This window comes from Folsomia candida, unplaced genomic scaffold (genome assembly GCF_002217175.1).
Source record: "Folsomia candida strain VU population unplaced genomic scaffold, ASM221717v1 Fcan01_Sc017, whole genome shotgun sequence".
In the NCBI taxonomy this organism is placed as follows: Eukaryota; Metazoa; Arthropoda; class Collembola; order Entomobryomorpha; family Isotomidae; genus Folsomia; species Folsomia candida.
In genome coordinates, this window is record NW_019091209.1 from 248,953 (window position 1) to 268,802 (window position 19,850).

General features: G+C 38.4%; 1 protein-coding gene across 1 annotated transcript in view; it reads right to left on the reverse strand.

Moving 5' to 3' along the window:
• LOC110856903 (serine/threonine-protein kinase 32A) overlaps positions 1–13,637 on the reverse strand; it is a 66,356-nt gene extending 52,719 nt beyond the window's left edge. Inside the window, exons 1-2 of the mRNA XM_022105492.2 lie at positions 13,257–13,637; positions 2,137–2,301 (exon numbers count right to left, since the gene is read on the reverse strand). Of these exons, the coding sequence (XP_021961184.1) occupies positions 2,137–2,191 (55 nt within the window). The 5' untranslated portion in view covers positions 2,192–2,301; positions 13,257–13,637. The remainder of the gene's footprint in view (positions 1–2,136; positions 2,302–13,256) is intronic.
• Between the last annotated feature and the right edge of the window lie 6,213 nt (positions 13,638–19,850).

The following is a 19,850-nucleotide window of genomic DNA, read 5'->3' on the forward strand; positions in this document are numbered from 1 at the left end:
TATCCCCAATATTATAGGGTCCACTTTTGCAAAAAAAATTGGCTTGGAAAATTATTTACGAAATTCTAGTGATGTGTGTATGTAGTCACTTCGCAAAAAAAACTTAGGAACTTAGGAACTTAGGAATTTAGGAAGTAATTTAAGCATGAAAATAATTGCGAATATGATCGAGATAGTGGTTTTGGTTGACAGTGGCCGCGGAAGCTGGAGGGGACAGAGGGGAAACAATGTCCCCACGGGTGTTCGATGTCGCCCATCTTATTCATCTTATGTTAACGTCCCCCGATGTCCCCACGGCTTCCGCGGCCACTGAATATCATACTCCTTCTCGTAGGCCCACCCTATACAATTATCAAATTCAGTGACCGCGGAAGGGTGAGGGGACAGAGGGGAAACAATGTCCCCACGGTTGTTCTATCATCTCCCCATCTTATATAAACCCGGGCCTCCCCTTCATCCTACAATTTTAACGTCCCCCACGGCTTCCGCGGCCACTGCTGGTTGGCAGTGTATGTGCAGTCATCCAGCAAAGTGGGCAGGGAGAGAGATGAAAATGTGTGTTATTGAGGATGAAATGATAGGAAAAGAGACAAAAGTAGCACGTTTCTTAATTACGGGGATGGGATGAAGTAGAACAAAGTTGGGGACGTAATTGTTACCCGATTTACCTATGTATTTATTTACTCCGCAGTAAATTTGTTGTCGGATGCGTGATTAGGAAAGTTTCTAAATTTAGGAACAATTTAAGTAGGTATGATTTGGTAATCAGGGATTTGTATATAGTGGTTTTAACTTAAACAAATGTCCAAAATCGGGTTTTAACCAGTTTTTGATATTGAATTTTGGACGTGCAAAAGTGTCCAAAATAGAAAATGGGGCAAAATTTTGAATTAACAAGGGAGTTCTTATAGCGTATGCTCTCCGATTTTGATAAAATTGGTCTCAATGGATTGCAAATTTAATTATCATGTAAATTGCGAAAGACGCGATCTCCCAATAGGTACGTTTGGCGGAGATATTTGTATTTGAAGAGGAAAAAACGCGCAGTAAATTTGGAAAGCGTAAAACTTGTCGAGTTTAGTGCGCGTTTTTTCCTCTTCGGATGCAAATATCTCCGCCAAACGTGCAAATTTAATATTAATGAAATTTGCGATTAAAACTAATTTTGAATTCTCAAAACTGGACAGCATACTCTGGGAAAACTCCTTTGTGAGTTGCGAAAACGTTTAAAAACTTTGTTAAACGAATGTGAACAAGTCTCCCTCGTTCTGAGAATGGGATGAAATATCTGGTAAAATTGCGTAATAGGTTTTTCTCCTCTGTGAAATGGAGGTGTTTTTCAGGAGAAATGAAGCCGGCTGGGATGCTGACGGATAAGGAAAAGGAGAAGAAGATGGACGTAAATAATTCAAAAGGGTCGCCTTCAGGTGGACATTTCTCCTTCTGCCAGAGGTTAGCAAATAAATAAAGGAATCCAGCCGGAATTCGACAGGGTTTGAACTGTGATAATCCCAGTAAGCGTGATTTTCACAACCCCTCAATTTTTTCGCGAATTGTGATTTCTGTGATATTATTGTGGAGAAAGTGAGACAACTTGGTTAAAATACATTTTAAGCCGAAACCAACTAGATATTTGGATTCAGCCCGAAATTCTGACCATTTTTCTATCCGACTTGCCCCGATTAGGACAAAGTCGAGGTTACATGAGACTTGTATCTTACAGGTGAAAATTGTTCAAAAAACGGGTATGAAAATGCACAGAATTTTGTGCTGAATCCTAACATCTTAATCCGAAACTCGTATTTACAAAAAAGTGCCAATTTTTGCAGAATGTGTAGTCACAAATCACATATTTCACAGTTGGTCATAACATTGAAAGTTGTGCTTTTAATCTATCACGACGGTATTCGTAAATCCTTCAAATTCTCGTAAATTTTCCCAAGTCAGATTTTCTTCCTTGCCAATCAAGTTTCATGCCTCCCTTAGTTAAAGAAAGTTAAAAAAATGTCTTTAACCTTGAAAGTTTGTCCATTTTGCGGCATCATCACAGATGTATTTCACATAAAATCACGTGATTTTCCATGCTTTTGCAAACCCTGGATGCAATATAAAATAACAAAAAACCGTGTTTCTCACCTTCCTCGCCCTCCTTGACGTGATGTTTCCTCTTGGCGGATTGATTAACCCCCATCGTGTCACCGTGTCAAACCCAGTTTGTTGTCGGGCAGAAAAATATCGGCAGCCGGGTCGTCCGTGTGGAAAAGAGGAAAGTCCAAAGGTTGCGATCCCGCCGAGACGCTCCTGTGAGAGACAAAGGAGAAGAGAAAGTGACAAATTTGCTGGGCCAGCTATATGACACGACAGACAGGGTCCGTCCGACCTATTTCGACACGCCGTGACTGAATGATAGTCTTCTCTCGGTTGAGACAAGAGAATTGTGTGCAGGTGAGAAATTCGTATCAATTTCGCTTGATTATTTATTACAGGTTTTTGATATCGGTACGACGGTATTGCAGGTGCGAAACCTAAAAATGTGGACGTTTTTAGTGTGGGTAAAGATCGTTTTTTGGGAAATTATCGAGGAAAATGGAAATTATTGAGCAAAATTGAGTAGCCGAAAATTGGTCCATAACTGTACAGAATTTTATGCAAATATCCTGTGCAGTTTATGCATAATTTTTTATGTATAAAGGGATTTACATAGACTGTTATGCATAATAAGTATGCAGATCGTGATCCGTTTCTGCACAGAATTTTAAGCATAATATTTCATAAACTGCGGATCAAAGTGACAAATTTGGTGGGCCAGGTAGACGTAGACGTATACGAACATTATGACACGACAGACAGTGTCCGTCCGACTTATTTCGACACGCCGTGACTGAATGACAGTCTTCTCGGTTGAGACAAGAGAATTGTGTGCAGCTGAGAAACTCGTATCAATTTGGCTTGATTATTTATTAAGGTTTTTGATATCGGTAAGATTGTAGTGCAGGTGCACACTTAAAAATGTCGAAATTTTTGGGAAATTATTGTCCGTAAAATTGGTCGATTTTTGTGCATAATTTCTGCATGCCTAAATTTTTATTTAAATGCCTAAAAGTTTATGCAAATAAAAGAATCCATTTGACTGCAGAGCTTTTTGCATAATTCTGCATAAAATATCATACAAATTAAGGTGACAAATTTGGAGGGACAGGTAGACGTACGTGCATTATGACACAGAGTCTACGTGTCACAGACTGTATCCGTATCGTCGTCGTCGGACTGTATCTCGACAAGCGGTGACTGACTGCAGGTGAGAAATTCGTCTAAATTTCACTTGATTATTTATTACATGATTTTGTTATCTAGACGAACACACTTAAAAATGTGGAAATTGTGAATGCGTAAATTGTTTTTTTAGTAAAAACAAGTTTGGTGAATTTCTCCGCAGAATTTTAAGGATAAATTATCCTTTATATTTCCACTGTGCCTTTTATGCACGAATTTACTGGGCACGATAATCACTCTGATGTATTATTAAGATAAATTTATGATGTTGAATTTGAAAATTATTTACGCCAAAAAATTCTCTTCCCAATTTTGTTCCCGGATTTTTAAGGGTGTCGGATCGATGAATAGATTTTAGTGGAATTTAATATATCTAAAAGTGACGCAGAGCAGAGGTGGAGTCAATAATACTTAATATGCATTCAGTCAGGAAAAGTGTGTAATTATTCATAAGTCTGCTCCCTGCCTTTTTCATTATTCAGGAAATCGGGTCGTCCATAAGGAGAAGGGGAACAGTGGCCGTGGAAGGTGTGGGGAAATGTGGGGACGTTAAAATTGTAGGATAGGGGAGGGCCGGGTTTGTATAAGATGGGGAGATGATACGGACATCGAACAACCGTGGGGACAGAGGAACGATGTCCCGTCTAGCTTCCGCGGCCACTGAAGACGTAGGAGGAAGAGGAGGAGGAGAAGAAGAAGAATGTAGAAAAATAGGGAATGAAATGAATGACCGTCAGTCAGAATCTTCGTTGTTCTTCTTATTTCATGAGAAATGGCTCATTTTGCAAAATTATTTACCTATAAAAGCGTATAGTTCATTTGTTTCTGGTTGGAGAGAAAGTGCGAAAATTTTGCAATAATTTCAAATCTTATTCTTGAAAGAAATGGCTAAATCCCAGATTTACTTGGGTATATTTTGTTGTAAAATTGGCCTTAAAGATTTAAGTAGATGGAAAATAAATATGTCATAAATGCCTAAATTGTCCGAATTCGATAATAACTGTTCGGAAATTTATGTACGGCACAAAATTCAGTTTTTAGTTTCTTGCGGGTTTGCTAAATTTCTTGCACTAGAAGGTAACATTATAGATGCCTGGATTATACGAATTCGGAAATAAATGTTCAGAAATTTATGTACAGCACAAAGGTCAATGTTTCATTTCTTGCGAGTTTGCTAAATTTTTTGCACTAGAAAGTAAGCAACGCAAGAAATGCGAGGTGCTAGAAAGTGTAAAAAAAACATGCGACACGCGCCTAATGAAGTATAGCGGCGGGGCGCAGTTTCTTGCGCCCTGCATTTCTCCCAGGTCAAAATATTCTCCTGTAAGAAACCACTATTTTCTTCCCCTATTTCTTCCAAGTGGTTCCTTACTTTCACCCGAAATAAATGTATTTATTCCCACATTTATATATTAAATTAAACTTGATCCGAAATCGGAGAAACGCTTCCCTCAATTTCTTTTCGAATGGAATCATTCTTCGCAAAATAAAGGTAGATTTCCCCATGGTGAAAGTGGAATCGAATTTTCAACGAGCTTTCTTTGCTCTCATTTTTCAAAAAATGACCCAAAAATAATAACCGTGGTGAAAGTGGAATCGAATTTTCTTCCATTTCTGGAAAGGGGGACCTTTCTCTCCTTTTGTCTGGCTGGGGACTCATTTTGATGACATTATTGTCCCCGCCACTCGAGAAGATGATTGGCCAAAGGAACCATAAATAAATGTGATGCCCTATTTTTTTCCTTTCTCCCTTTTTCCACCCACTTTCACCAACTTTCACTTCACCCGTATATTTATTTAAAGGAGGAGAAAGTAGTAATTGAAATCTGGGGAATTGCAGATGATTGTACGTGGGCTGCAAAAGATAATAATATTTTTTGTATATAAATTTTGTAATATTTCGTGTTTTTTGTATGGTTAAGAAGAGAAAGTTGAAATTGAAATCACAAAAAAATATATATTTATTTGTGCACGTGGGCTGCACAAAAATAATTTCGTACTTACGAACTTTGCAAGATCTCTTCTTTTTTTTCCTTATAAAGGAGAAAGTGGTAATTGAAATGTGTTGCAAATTACAGATGCACGTGGGCCATGAAGAAATAATCCGTCAAAATTGCAATATCCAGACAAAGATACCCAAATTTTGCAATATGACGCCTTTTTCAATGCGTTCAAGCATAAAAGTACTAAACTATACTGAAATATTTAAATCCTAAATGTAAAGACTTATGTACGTGGACCGAAAAAGATAATAATCTGGTATCTAAAAATTTTGTAATATGTCGTCCTTTTGAAATATGTATAAAGAAGAAAGTAGCAATTGAAATCTTGTAAATTACATATGTGAGTGAAAAAATAATAATTTCGCGTATACAAAATTTTGCAATATCCCGCCTTTTTTCTATTCCTTTAAGGAGAAAGTAGTACTTGAAAATCGACAAATTACACATGTACATGAACCATAAACTATAATTCATAAAAATTGCAATATCCCGTCACATGACTTTAAATCGGTGCACTAATTTTGCAATATTTCGCCTTTTTCCATATACATATGGCTTGGAGAAGAAAGTATCAATTGAAATCCGACAATTTACATTTGCCGCAAAAAAAAAACCTGCAAAATTCGTCTAAATTGCACTATCTCGTCATCAAGGTTCAAATTGGTACAAAATTTTTGCAATATCCCGCCTTTTATTTGCCTGGGAGGAGAAAGTAGTAATTGAATTTCTGCAAATTACATGGGCCGCAAAATAAAATACGAAATTCGCCCAAATTGCGCTATCTACCTACCTTGCACGTCATCAAATTTCAAATCCGTCCCCAATTTTATGTACCTGTCGCAAATTAGGAGAAGGCCGACGAGTACATGAATATAGCTCGACAGGAAATTATGTATTATATTTGCACAGAAAGGAGTAATTGAAATCTGCCAAATTATGCAAAAAAATATAAAAATCGCCTAAATTGCACTATCCCTTCATTAAATTTCTAAGTAGAGCAAAAATTTTGGAAAATTTTGGAAAATTTTCTCCTTTAAAACTTTCTCCTATTTCTGTTTCGGAGAAAGTAGTAATTGAAATCCGCCAAGTTATGTACATGGACCTCAAAAAATACGAAATTCGTTCAAATTGTCGTCACGAATTGTAATCTCGTTATTAGGTTTCAAAAAAACCATACAAAATTCGCCAAAATTTTGTAAAATTTTGTATTATCCCTCCTCTTTCTATTCCTTTGAGGAGAAAGCAGTACTTGAAATCCGCCAAATTGTGCACATTAGCTACACAAAAAATACCAAAATTCGTTCAAATTTCACTATCCCTTCATCAAATTTCAAATCCGTCCCCACTTTTTGTACATACCTGTCGCAAATTAGAAGTAGAAGGACGAATGTGCATGAATACATCTCGACAGGAAATTACGTATTACTTTTGCAGAGAAAAGCGCCATTGTACTTTTGCGAATTACACAAAAGAAAGCGAATTCTATTAATACGAAGACGTCCTCGTCGTCTTCTTCGGGTGAGTGGGTCTGCGATGCGGCCTTTATTGTGGGTAAAATTTTAGAATTTATGTTCCAAAGAGACCAAGAACAATGCGGGACGTCAAGTTTGTATTCATTTCGTGTGTTACTTACGTATATCATAACGAACAAGGGAGGTAGGCCAGTGGATGCTCTATGATTTTTGGAGAAAGTAGTGTAAATCGATGGGAAATTTGATTAGTTTGAAATTTGCGAAGGACGCGATCTCCCAATGGGCACTTTTAGCCGAGATGTTTGCATCCGAAGAGGAGAAATTTCGAATTTGTAAAATTTGGAGAGTTTAGGGCGTGTTTTTTTCCTTTTTGGATGCAAATATCTCGGCAAAATATGCCCATTATGAGGTCATATCTTTTCAAATTTCGTACTAATCAAATTCGTGATCGATTGATACTAATTTTGGCAAAAATCTGGGAGCATCCGCTAGGAGACCTCCATTATAAATAAAAATTCAAGGTTTTTGCAGAGAAATTGACATCCGAAGAGCAAAAAAACACACCCAAAATTCTACAAATTTTGCACTTTCTACATTTAGCGCACATTTTTCCTCTTCGGATGCAAATATTTCGGCCAAACGTGCCCATTAGGAGATCGTGTCTTTCTCAAATTTCATCCTAATTAAATCTCTCATCGATTGAGTCAAGTTTGCCCAAAATCGGATCGCAACCTCTGTGAGACCTCCCTTGTATCATATTGTAAATAAGAATCGCATTTATTCTTTGGACCCGAATTTTAGCCTGGGTCGTCTCCGAACTTACTTATTTTTACGGGGAAAGCAGCGACCCGGTGAAAGTGCAGGTGATATGCGACGGGCAAGATGAATGTATGCGTCTCTGAGGGACAATTTGTGGCTGGAAGCAAACCACGACGGCCGCAAATAGCATGCCACCAACCAACTAACCAAACCACGTGTACTTACGTACGAATGTACACAAGTGTGTGGTATAAGGTAAATATGTACGTTCGTGCAGTCAGTGGCCGCGGAAGCCGTAGGACATCGGGGGACATTAACATTATAGAATAGGGGAGGACCGGGTTTATATAAGATGCGGACATCGAACAACCGTGGGGGCATTGTCCCTCTGTCCCCTCAAGCTTCCACGGTCTGTGCACAATGCTTACACAATTGAGTAGCCTGCATTTTCCCAGTGGCTGCGGAAGCCGTGGGGACATCGGGGGACATTAACATTATAGAATAAGGGGAGGGACGGGTTTGTATAAGATGGGAAGATGATGCGGACATCGAACAACCGTGGGGGCATGGTCCCTCTGTCCCCTCACCCTTCCGCGGCCACTGATATACAGTACACCCACCCACACAATTGGCGTGGTCATCCCATGAACATCACATCACACTACTCATAAATAGAAAGAGAGAGAGATCCGGTGCACATGCATAATTGCCAACCCCCCTGAGAAGACTACACCCACGCAGAAACATTGCGGTCAAATAATGCCCCCATCCTGGACATGATACGTGTTTTCACTTCGTGGGAAATTTTACCTTTGAGATTTTTCCGTTAAAAATAATTTATAGTGTGAAAATGCTCAGAATTTTGAGCCGAATATGCAGCTGGTCCTAATTTAAAGTGTGTATTAAAGAAAGTTGTTCTATTTTTCGACATAATCACAGAAATCCTAGAGACCATATATTTCACAAAAATTACGTTTCAAAATTTCAAAATATTTCAATATTTAAAAATTAACTTACAATGGAATCATTTCTCAAGCTACGCTGGGATTTCTAATGTTTGGCTTTACTTTTTAATATAACTCGTTACACAATCCCGGTATAAATAGCTTGAAAGAAAGTTTCATTGTAAGTGTCCATTATTTGACCAGTATCTGTTGAATTTAATGAGGCAATTCACGTTAATTTTGTAAAATCCGTGCCGTAAAATTTTGCAAACTTGTACAAAGTAAAACGTCGCCCTTGATCTTGCCATTAGTAACTTTACAAAAGTTGTAATCTAATTTTCTTTAAAATATGAGCCAAAGTTTATACTTTAGTTTGTTTAAAAAATTTACATAGATATTTTACAGTCACCAAATGATTGCACGAATTGGGTCATTTTTTTGTCCGGGGCCAAGAATATTTTTTTCCGTCGGGGTCGAAATGATTGGCGGTGGTGGTGATGGTGATGGTGGTTTTAGGTTATTTGTGGACAGAGGCTGTGGTGTTTTGGAGATGACGACTTTTTGGAGTCTATTGAAACCGCAGAGATTACGGAGACTGGGCTGTCAGTTTGATGGGTATTCATTCATTCCCCGAAAATGGAAAACAAACCGAGTTTCGCCGCCCGTTAAATAGTGTATTTCGGGTGACCTACTTCCTTTCATGGGTTTATTTTGGAGGATAGAGAATCGTTTAAATGGATGGACTGATTTGTTCCCAACAGTTTTGGATGGGCAATTTAAACCCATGGTTGGTTGGGCTTGTTTACGGAAATCTTTGCGAATTTGGCTGCGAATTTGACTTGACTGTGGATGACAATTTGGGGCGAGATTTAAAGTCTCTTTTTTGATGGGTTATGGTCTGTGCATTAAAATTAGAGCCTTTTTTGTATGTCTCTATTACATAAAAAAAGGTCCTAATTATAAAATACCAACCATATAATATTCCGTTGATGACAATCAGTGGCGGCGGAAGTTGGGGGGACTCGTGGGGACATTAACATTGTGAGATAGGGGGAAAAGGGGCTGATTAACATTCGCAAGATAGGATTTTTCTGAATTTCTGGGGGGACAATGTCCCCCCTGTCCCCCCGGTTTCGCCGCCAGTGATGACAATTAATTCGTATTTGGGGCAAAATTTCAAGTGTTTTTTTTTAAACTTGGGTGATGAGCTGTCATCTGTGTATTAAAATTATACCCTTTTTTGTATGCCTGTCTTATAGAAAAAGTTCCTAATTAAAAAATACTAACCATAGTTTTGCTTAATTATTATTAATTCCTATCTCTTAAATTATCCCGGAAGGAAAATGGGTATAGTTTTGACAGGATGGGAGCGCGGGATCGTTTAAATGGAGTGGCTTGTTCCCAGTTATGGATGAGCAATTTGAACGTATGAATGGGGGATATTTTGTTTACGGAAATCTTTGGGAAATTTAGCCGGGTCGACTGTGGATGACAATTTGGGGAAAACTTTCAACTGTTTTCTTCAACTTGGTTGGTGAGATTCGTTGTACAAAATATGGTTGATTTTAGATTAATTCCCATATCTTAAATTATGCTGGAAGGAAAATGGGTATAGTTTTGACGGGGTTGGAGTACGGGGCATGTTCAACCCGAGATTTTTCTTGGGGGGGATAAATTTTAGTTATACTAATATTTTTGAAATTTCGGTGTAACTCCAAGGGTTGCGTTTAATTCGGAGAAAGTTACCCGAGTAAAAATTTGAGCGGATTTCTTATAGAAAAATTTTTGACAGAAAGTTAATTTTGTACGACTTTTGTGGAAAAAAATTTTAAGAGTGATTTATGCAGAAAAGATTAAGCATTGCAGAATAAGAAATTTTATGGAGGATTATGCAGGATATGATATCGAGCTTTTTGCATAATTCAACGTAGTAATTTCTACTGTTAGCTAAATACGTGGCGGATTTTTATGCAGAAAGGGATTCCCGATGCCTTAAATATTCACATACCGTTCCGCAGAATAAAACGTATAGGAATTTTATGCATAATTATGCAAAAAATTATGCAAGCTGCCATATGCATCTCAAGTTTTGTTGATTCCTGCAGAATTTTACACCGTGCTTTCTACTCGGGTTATGCATGAATAAATGCCTCGTCTTCAAAAAATTCCTACTTGCCCACGATTCTTACAGTTCTCATCAACTAAGTCGAACTGTTCCAGGCTGACGGGGACTGGTTGGTTGGCATGTTAAATAAGTTGCTTTCACTGCCTGTCTCAACTTGCGAAAGTAGCACAGGAGCCGAGAACAAGAGCTGATTACGAGTCTATAGGTTATCATCCCTCAGTCAGTGGCCGCGGAAGGCCTGGAGGGCATCGGGGGACGTTTACATTATAAGATGGGGGAAGGAAGGGTTTATGTAAGATGGACAGGTGATGTGGTCATTGAATAACCGTGGGAGCATTGTCCCTGTGTCCTCGCTTCCGCGGCCACTGTGAATCCTCCCTTTACGTATGGATACTTAGTGGCCGCGGAAGCTGTGGGGACATGTGGGGGCATTAATATTGTAGGATAGGGGAGGGACGGGTTTATATAAGGTGGGGAGATGCTGGGGACATCGAAAAACCATGGGGAAATTGCCCCTCTGTCCCCACCCTTCCGCGGCCACTGAGAAGAGGACTTGGCTAAAAGACGAAGGGTGATTCAGTGGCCTCGGAAGCCTTGGGGACATTTGACGACCTAAATATTGTAGGATAGGCGAGGGGTTTATATAAGATCGGAGATACAATTACCCTGGAACATTGTCCCTCTGTCCCCTCACCCTTCCGCGGCCACTGCTTCCCCCCAGCCTGATCACCATCTCTGTAAAACAATGGGCTTGCCTGCCTAACTAAATAGTTGTCGGAGAAGAAGAAGAAAGATCATTTCTCTACGGAAATAATGCCCCAAAACTATTCTCATATTAGGAAAGTGCTAAATTGCAATGATGGCGAGAAACTGTTTGAATTAGGAAAAGATGACTCCGCTTCATCTGACTTTCATCTCACTCTGTTCAAACAAGGAGAAAGCGAGCGACGAGGAGAAAGCGAGAGAGGAGAGAAAGCTGGCATGGTGAAAGTAGTAGTGTACCTTTTAAGCTTTTTTTAGCGTAGTTTTTTTTTTGCAATGGGGTATTTGCAAATTCTGCGATTGTGTATTTAAGGGAAGAAAAGAGCCTTAGGATTGCGAAATTTTGAGGAAAAATTAGTTTTTCGAGGGGAGAAAGTACACGGATAATGAAAAGTGCGTACTGCTGACATGGCAGGAAAAGGTGAAAGTGCGCATTACAAGTTTTTTGCGTGTTTTTTTGCGATGGGGTATTTGCAAATTCTGCGATTGTGTATTTAAGGGAAGAAAAGAGCTTTAGGATTGCGAAATTTTGAAGAAAAATTAGTTTTTCGAGGGGAGAAAGTATGTATACGGACAATGAAAAGTGCGTATTTCTGACATGGCAGAAAAAGGTGAAAGTGTGCATTACAAGTTTTTTGCGTATTTTTTTGCAATGGGGTATTTGCAAATTCTACTATAGTGTATTTGCGAGGAGAAAGTAGCCTTAAAATAAATAAAAAATGAGGAACAATTAGTTTTTCTAAGGGAGAAAGTACACGGATAATGGAAACTACGTACTACTGAACTGATCGAGACATGGGCGAAGGAAACCTGTCGTGGAAGTATGTCTGACGGTTTTGATGCGTAATTTTTTGCGCATTTTTTTGCGATGTAGTATAAAGTACATATTTGCAAATTATGTGATCGCGTATTTAAGACAAGAAAAGAGCATTAAGTCTGGCGAATTTAGAGAAAAAATTACTTCTCCCGGGGGAGAAAGCATACGGGCAAGCAAAAGAACGTAATACTGACCCGATCGAGGAATGGGCGAAGGAAAGCTGTCATGGAGAAAATGTAACTTACAGTTGTGTTGCGTAATTTTTTGCGTATTTTTCGCGTACATGTTTGAAAATTCGCGTATACATTTTACTCCAGAAGAAAATAGCCTTAAAATTGAGGCATTTCGAGAAAGAATTAATTTACTCAGGGGAGAAAGCACACGTTCAGTAAAAAGTACGTACCACTGACAAGATTGAGACATAGCAGAAAGAAACCTGTCACGGTGAAAGTCTACCTTTTTCTGCACAATTTTTTGCAATTTTAGGGGAGATTGAGTAAATTGCAAATTCTTTTAAACTCAATTTTTTATAGTTTCCGAATTGAAAAAGTCCTACAATTTTTTAAAATTATGTCGACTCTTTAAGTAACCGTTATTCCTTCGCTTATTAAACATTTTTCGGGCTGAAGATCGCTTCCACATTTTTGATTCTTTGAAACTCCATGTTTTATAGTTTCCGAATTGAAAAATTCCTACAATTTCTTAAAACTATATCGACCCCTTAAGTAACCTTTATTCCTTTGGTTACTAAACATTTTTCGGGCTGAAGAAGATCACGCGACCAACGCTTCCACATTTTTGCCAATTTTGCTTATCATCTTTTACCCAACCAACCAACCAACTTCGTAAATTCATAGATCTACATTTCCCCGAAATATATATACACACCCCGTTAAAAAAAAGAAGCCACCTTACCCGAAATCTACTCCGTTACAAACCTATCACACACACGACTTCCATAAATGACACGTGCATACAGGTGAAAGCTAGCAATAGATAACACTAAAAGATAACTCTGACACATACAAAACACGTGCACACAAATAACTGAAAGGTGGCAATAGATAACACTAAAAGATAGCAAAAAATGGGACAACTCACCTCGATAAAGTCAGTCAGAGAAAGTCTCAAACTACACTCGTACGTAGATCTATTCACGCCACAAATTACTCCACCAGTCAACAAGTATTTCCCCCAGAGAGCAAAATACCACGTTCACGAAAATAAGAACAAGTCCGAGAACAATTCAGGAACAAGTCTAAACCAAACCAAACTCTGTCTCGTCTCAAAATGAACTGTTTTTTATGGTCTGCGTTGCTTTCTCTTTGGTAAAATCGTCGTTTTCTTCGTCACCCCTGCAACGGATTCGTTTATTTAGTGCTGACACTGTACAACCAGCAAACTTCCAAACTTTGTCGAAACTTTACTTTATTTATTTCACGGGTGAAAGCTGAGTGAAAGCGAAGAACCACTTGCTCCGATCGGGGAAGAAAGCAGACTAAATTCATGCCGAGAAGTGAGCAGTGTTATTACTTTCTTTCTCTCTCCCCCACTTTCACTCTGTCGGGTGATCCACGAAACGCGCAGGTTTTCGGTGAGACGGAATTGTTGGACTGCCACTTTCACGAGTGAGTGAGACGGAATGAAATATGACTTGCCCCCAGGATGCCTTAAGGTAGGAGAGATGGTAGTGATGGTATTATTTATTTACTGGGGTGGTAGTAAATATTATGAGGGTTATGTAAGTAAGTAAGTGAGGAAGGAACAGACGGGACGGGACGGGATGGGACGGATGGATGGATGGATGGATGGATGGAGGAAGGGTGATGATGTCATTCGTCATTCGGTGGCAGGAGGATAAAAGTGGACGATGAAGTTGTACCGGATTTTATTTTTGGGAAGAAATTTGAGGTTAGGTTTGGGCAGAAAGGGTTAATGGAGATGGGAGGATTGTAGATTAAAGTGGGTAAAAATTTGTAGAAATTTTAAAATCGTAGAGAAATTTTATACAATTTTATTAAGAAAAACTTTATGCAGTTTGTGGATTAAAGTTCGCTTCCAGAGTAAAAATGTGGACGGCTTTCCTGCAGAAATTTTGTTTAAATTTCTGCACAGAAACTTTATGCAAGTTGTGAACTAAAGTGCGTTTCCGGGCTAAAAATTAGTAGAAATTACAAATTCGGGTAGAAATTTTGCTTAATTTTCTGCAGACAAGTCTTATACAGATTTGAGACTATAGTGCGCTTCTAAAGTTAAAATGTGAACGGCTTTCCTGCAGAAATTGGAACGGTTTTCTTCAGAAAAATATTATGCTGAGCTAATTTTTATGCAGAAAACTAGACAGAGTTATTCACATACCGTTTTGCAGAATAAAAAACCGATGAAAATATTGTGCACGATTACGTAAAAAATACATTAAGCTGTTGTCGATTACTACAGAATTTGACGGAGTGATTTTTACCCGGGAGAGGAGAGCAGGAAAAAAGGCAATATTTGCTGTCGAACGCGTTGAAGAGGAGTGATTGAATCGTGACTTTTGATGCAGCAGCCGAATCCTGGTCATCATATCGGAATCATATTAGGAGAGACGAGTTGATTGAGAAAAGCAAGCCCGGGTTTCGTCCCCTCCCTGTTTATTTAGTCGTCCTGGTGGAGAAAGTGGGGAAAAAATGGACCACTTGACTTATAGGTGGTTATATAGATCAGAATTTGGTATGTACTATTATTAGCAGAGGAAGGATATGAATTTATTAAAAATCGCTGAAATATGTATTTATTTCATATAGAATGGTTAAATATTTCTATATGAAATATGTCCATGCGAAAAAATAGGAATTTTCGAAAGATTTGTATTTTTGAATGTAACACCCTGATTGTTTTGTGGCCTAATTTCTCTTAAAAAAAGGGTGTGCAAAATTTTGCAGATGTAGATTTAAAACTGGAAAGAGGGTTTGGTTTCTTGCGGGTTTGCTACATGCATTTCGTGCAGTGGAGAGGGAGAAATGCAAGAAATGCGAGGTGCAAGAAACTGGGAGAAAGTGCAAGAAATATGGGCCATCCAGCCACGCGCCGTATGAATTATTTACATCGGCGGGGCGTCATTTCTTGCGCCTTGCATTTCTCCCAGGTCAAAATATTCCCCTGCAAGAAACCACTTTCCCCACCTTATTTTTTGCAAGTGGTGGTTACTTTCATCAGCCGAAACCCTGCCGAAAAATTTGCCCGTTTGAATAAATGGACGCAACAACCCCCGTTTTCGGAGCGTATGTATGTCCACATACTTTTATTTTTAATGGAGACTGAGAAGGAGGAAGAAGAAAAAGGGCGAGTTAAGAGCATGATCCTCGAGCTTTGCGAAATGATCTCTTTTTGGCGTCAACATGTCGACTTCAAAGTCCGAGGTGGTGCACCTTGTGAAAAGGACTTTTGGAGTGGGTCACTTCTAAATGGGCAAGTTAATTGATTCTCGTTTCGTTCCTTGTCGAGGTGGGTGAAAGCTGGCTGGGGAAAGTTTACGTTTAGTTTGCTTTAAGTACTTTGTTGACAAGGAAAGGAGGAAAATAAAGATATTTTCATGAGGGGGGTTCATCCATAAAGCTAAGCTGTGCCGGAATTTTCAGGATTTCTTGGAAAAAAAATTTGCAAAAAGTTAAAGCTACAAGAAATGCAAGAAGCGCCACCTGGCAGGTCACCCTTTGTGGTACACTTAATCATACGGATCGTTCGCTAAATTGCGCTTATTTCTTGCATGCTATTTTACATTTGGAAAACAGCAACAATTTCTTGCACGTGGTTTTAAACTTGTATTTGTTCCCGTGATCTACAATAAATTGGAAGGTGCAGAAAATTGGGATTTAGCGAGACAAAAGTAATGTATGATCAGAAACCTGGGGCAAATGAGTTGAGTATTTCTTCAAATTTTAAATTTTGCTGATTTTTTGACACGTATTACTAATTTTTGTAAATTATTTTTTACAGATTTCAATTTTTACCGACTTGTAAAGGGATTGTTACATGGTGTGAATGTATAACCACGTGGTTTTTAGTTTAGCCTAGTATTTAAATTGATGGGGGATATGTACGTTGGAAATTTGGTTTGAGTAAAAAATTAATTTGTTTTGGTCAAGTAAATTTCTACCGCTTGTTTGCTACATTTCTTGCGCTGCAAAGGAAGCAACGTAAGAAATGCGAGGTGCAAGAAATATGTGCCATCCAGCCACGCGCCGTATGATGTACAGCGGCCTGGATGTAGTTTGAAGCGCCGTGAATTTCTTTCGCGTCAAAATATTTAGCTGCTAAAACCTAATTTCTTGCAGGTGGTGGGCTTACCTGCTCCAGAAACACGGATCTGGACCAGGCAAATATTTCGGATTTACGTAAGAAACATGGCAACCCACAAATGTCCAAACTTCAGCGGGGCTCGGTCACATAATATAATTTTGCTTTCATAATAACTATTTTATATAATTGTCAAGGCAGCTTTGCATAATTGCATAATACCAACTTCCATAATCCAACTGTATCAATGATGAAAATAAAGCTGAGAAATACTCACGAAATTTTCACGAAACAATGTCATTTTTTGCGTTACACAACCTGACAACAAGTTCCCAACTCTGTTACATGTTTTCTTTTAGGTTGCTTGATTATTATACAAAGACTAAATTGCATAATTACCATTTTGCATACTTGTAAGTGCAGCTTTGCATAATTGCATATTGCATAATTGCATCCCAATCTAAATTTGAACTAGTACAACTTTATTAATCGTGCAAAGAAAGTTGAGATTTTTTTAGATGTAAAAGATCTCCTAAAAAAATTGCATAGATTTTCGCGAAACAATGCCATTTTTTTGCGTTACACAACCTGACAGCAAGTTCCCAACTTTGATACATGTTTTCTTTCCTCGGAGAAGGAAAGATACACGGGTTTTGGGAGAAAGTGACAGATTTACATAAACACAATCACGCGAGGGATACAAGCTTTTCTGGGAATAATTACCTTGTTAAAACATCCCGAAACTATTTATTTTGCAGGAGGTTTAGTGGTGCTGGACATGAAAAGTTTGCGAGGTTTTGCGCACCTAAGTCTCGCTCTCGAGATCTCTCTGAGCTTAATTGTTTACTCGCTGGAAGCATTTTGTCACTCACTTTACTCTTGGTAAAGAGAGGCAGGGTTTGATTTCTGGCAGATTTTAAGCATTTTTTGCACAAGCAGTGCAAGAAATGTGAGAAATGTAAGGTGCAAGAAATTGCAAGAAATGAAGGGTGAAATAAATGCAAGAAATCTAATAGTAAGAGTGTAAGAAATGCGAGAAAATTAGGTGAAAAACTGTAAGAAATGTACGAAATTCAAGAAATATAAGGTAAGAGAAATGCAAGGTACAAGAAATTCAAGGTGCAAGAAATGCAAGGTGCAAGAAATTCAAGGTGCAAGAAATTCAAGGTGCAAGACATTCAAGGTGCAAGAAATTCAAGGTGCAAGAAATTCAAGGTACAAGAAATACAAGGACGATAAGGTACAAACAATGCAAGAAATGCCAGAAACGTAACGTGCACCAAAGTTAAGGTGCAAGAAATGTGACGTGCACGAAATGTAAGGTGCGACAGATGCAAGAAATGCACAAAATAACCCCGATCTAAAGGATCATCCTTTGTATTAGACTTAATTATAAGGATTGTCTGCTAAATGAAGCATATTTCTTGCATTTCTTGCACTCCTAAAACAAATTATGCTCCCTGTAAAGAATAACAATTTCTTGCAGTAATTTCTTGCAGGCGGTTCTTTTTTCACGCGGAAAACACTTCCCAGAAGAACTTTGTTAGGGTCGCTGCTTTATTGAAGCGCGACTAGAATTCGAATGGGCACCTGCTGCATAAAATATTTTCAGAAAGGGAATAATGCAACAAAGAAAGAGGGAAAAACAGGGTTTCGTTTTTACTGGAAAATACATATTTTTTTCTAAACAAAAACACATTGCGAAAAAATGTAGCTCGCTAATTGGCGATGTAATTTGTAAAATTAGGGAAATTTGCAACATTGCAAATATGTAAAACCTTGTAGTACTTAGAAAAGTGATATTTCGTTCCCAAATATGTTCAGAAAATTTGCAGATTTTTGTTTCGTAAAATAAGGATTTGACGTTTATTACAGGATGAAACCCTATTAAGCAAAGACTTTGTCCGTCTGTCTGTCTGTCCGTCCGTCAGAGGAGAACGGATCGAGATAATCGAGATAGGTTTATGGTATCATACATCTGACCCCAAGGGGAGGATCGTACCAACTTTTGGGGTCAATTAGACCACGCCGCTCTTAAGGTCAGGGGGTTTGGTCACATATTTTTTTGGGGAATGACTTGTTTCACCCTATCGCTACATTTCGTTGGAACAATTTATGTCTCTCCTGTTGGGAGAAAAGTATGTTTTTAGTGGAAAATAGTTTCAGCTTTTACTTTTTACGTCTAACAAAATACGAGTTATGTGCAAATCGCCACTCCGACTATGGGGGTGCAAAATTCTGCATACCTGTTTTGTCATTTGGTGCCGATTTAGATGTGATTTTCACCATGGTCGAGTCCCTTCACTTGGTGAAAGCAATCAACCGTCTCGTACATATATAGGTATCTTGTTTAGGACGTGATTTCACCCTGGTTTTGGGTCGGATAGGATTACGTTGTTCAAAGAGAAAACACATTACCTTCTCATTCCAGCTAAATTCATTCAACTACAGGGTTCCCCACGTGGGAAAAAGCACGTGGAGGAATTTACGGCCAGAAATTGATTTTTTTCACAAAATTTCTTCCAGTAATGGATGAAATGCAAGAAATAGGTACAGTCTAGCGAACTCTCCGTATAATGAAGTCGAATATTAAGGGTGGCGCTTTCTTATTGCATTTCTCTGTTTTTTTGTAGTGTAGTGCAAGAAATGTTAAAAAGGTGCAAGAAGTGTGGAAAAGATTCATTCAATGTAAAGAAAGGTGCAAGAAATGAGGGAACACGTGTAAGAAATGAAGGAAAACGTGCAAGAAATTAAGGAAAACGTGCAAGAAATGAAGGAAAACGTGCAAGAAATGAAGGTAAACGTGCAAGAAATGGAGGAAAAATTGCAAAAACGGAAGAAAATTTGCAAAAACGTAAAAAAAGAAAAGGTGCAAGGAATGTGGAAAAGGTGCGAGAAATGAAGCCCTGTTCATTTCACGTTAAATGCGCATTAGACGAGAGACCTGGAGAAAGGTGAGCTCTTGGAAAATATCATTTGTCAATCAGATTTTTGCTTTTTTGTTCTTTTTCTTTTCACGCAGGCACACATCACGAGTTAGCGAGTGAAGCAGTCCAGACTTGAGTGGAGTGGAGTTCCGTTTGAAAAGAAAGTTGGACACAAAGAAAGTTTCTGGTGGAAATTTCTCCAAAGAAAAAAAAATATAATCTGGCATCATTTACTTTGTTTTAAGGTGATGGAGAACCTGTGATGGCTGCAGGGGCTGCGGAATTGTGTCCCTCGTAGAGATTAATAAAATGATGTGGGAATTTGTAATCTTGTTAAAATTGTCGGGGTTTTAAATCGAGTTTTTTTAAACAGGTTTTAGAAATTTTGATGGGATTTTTTATAACAAAAATTTACCCGGAAATTGAAATTTGCAAGATTATTTTGCTAAATTATTCGCAAATTATTTGATGCATAGGTTGATGATGAATA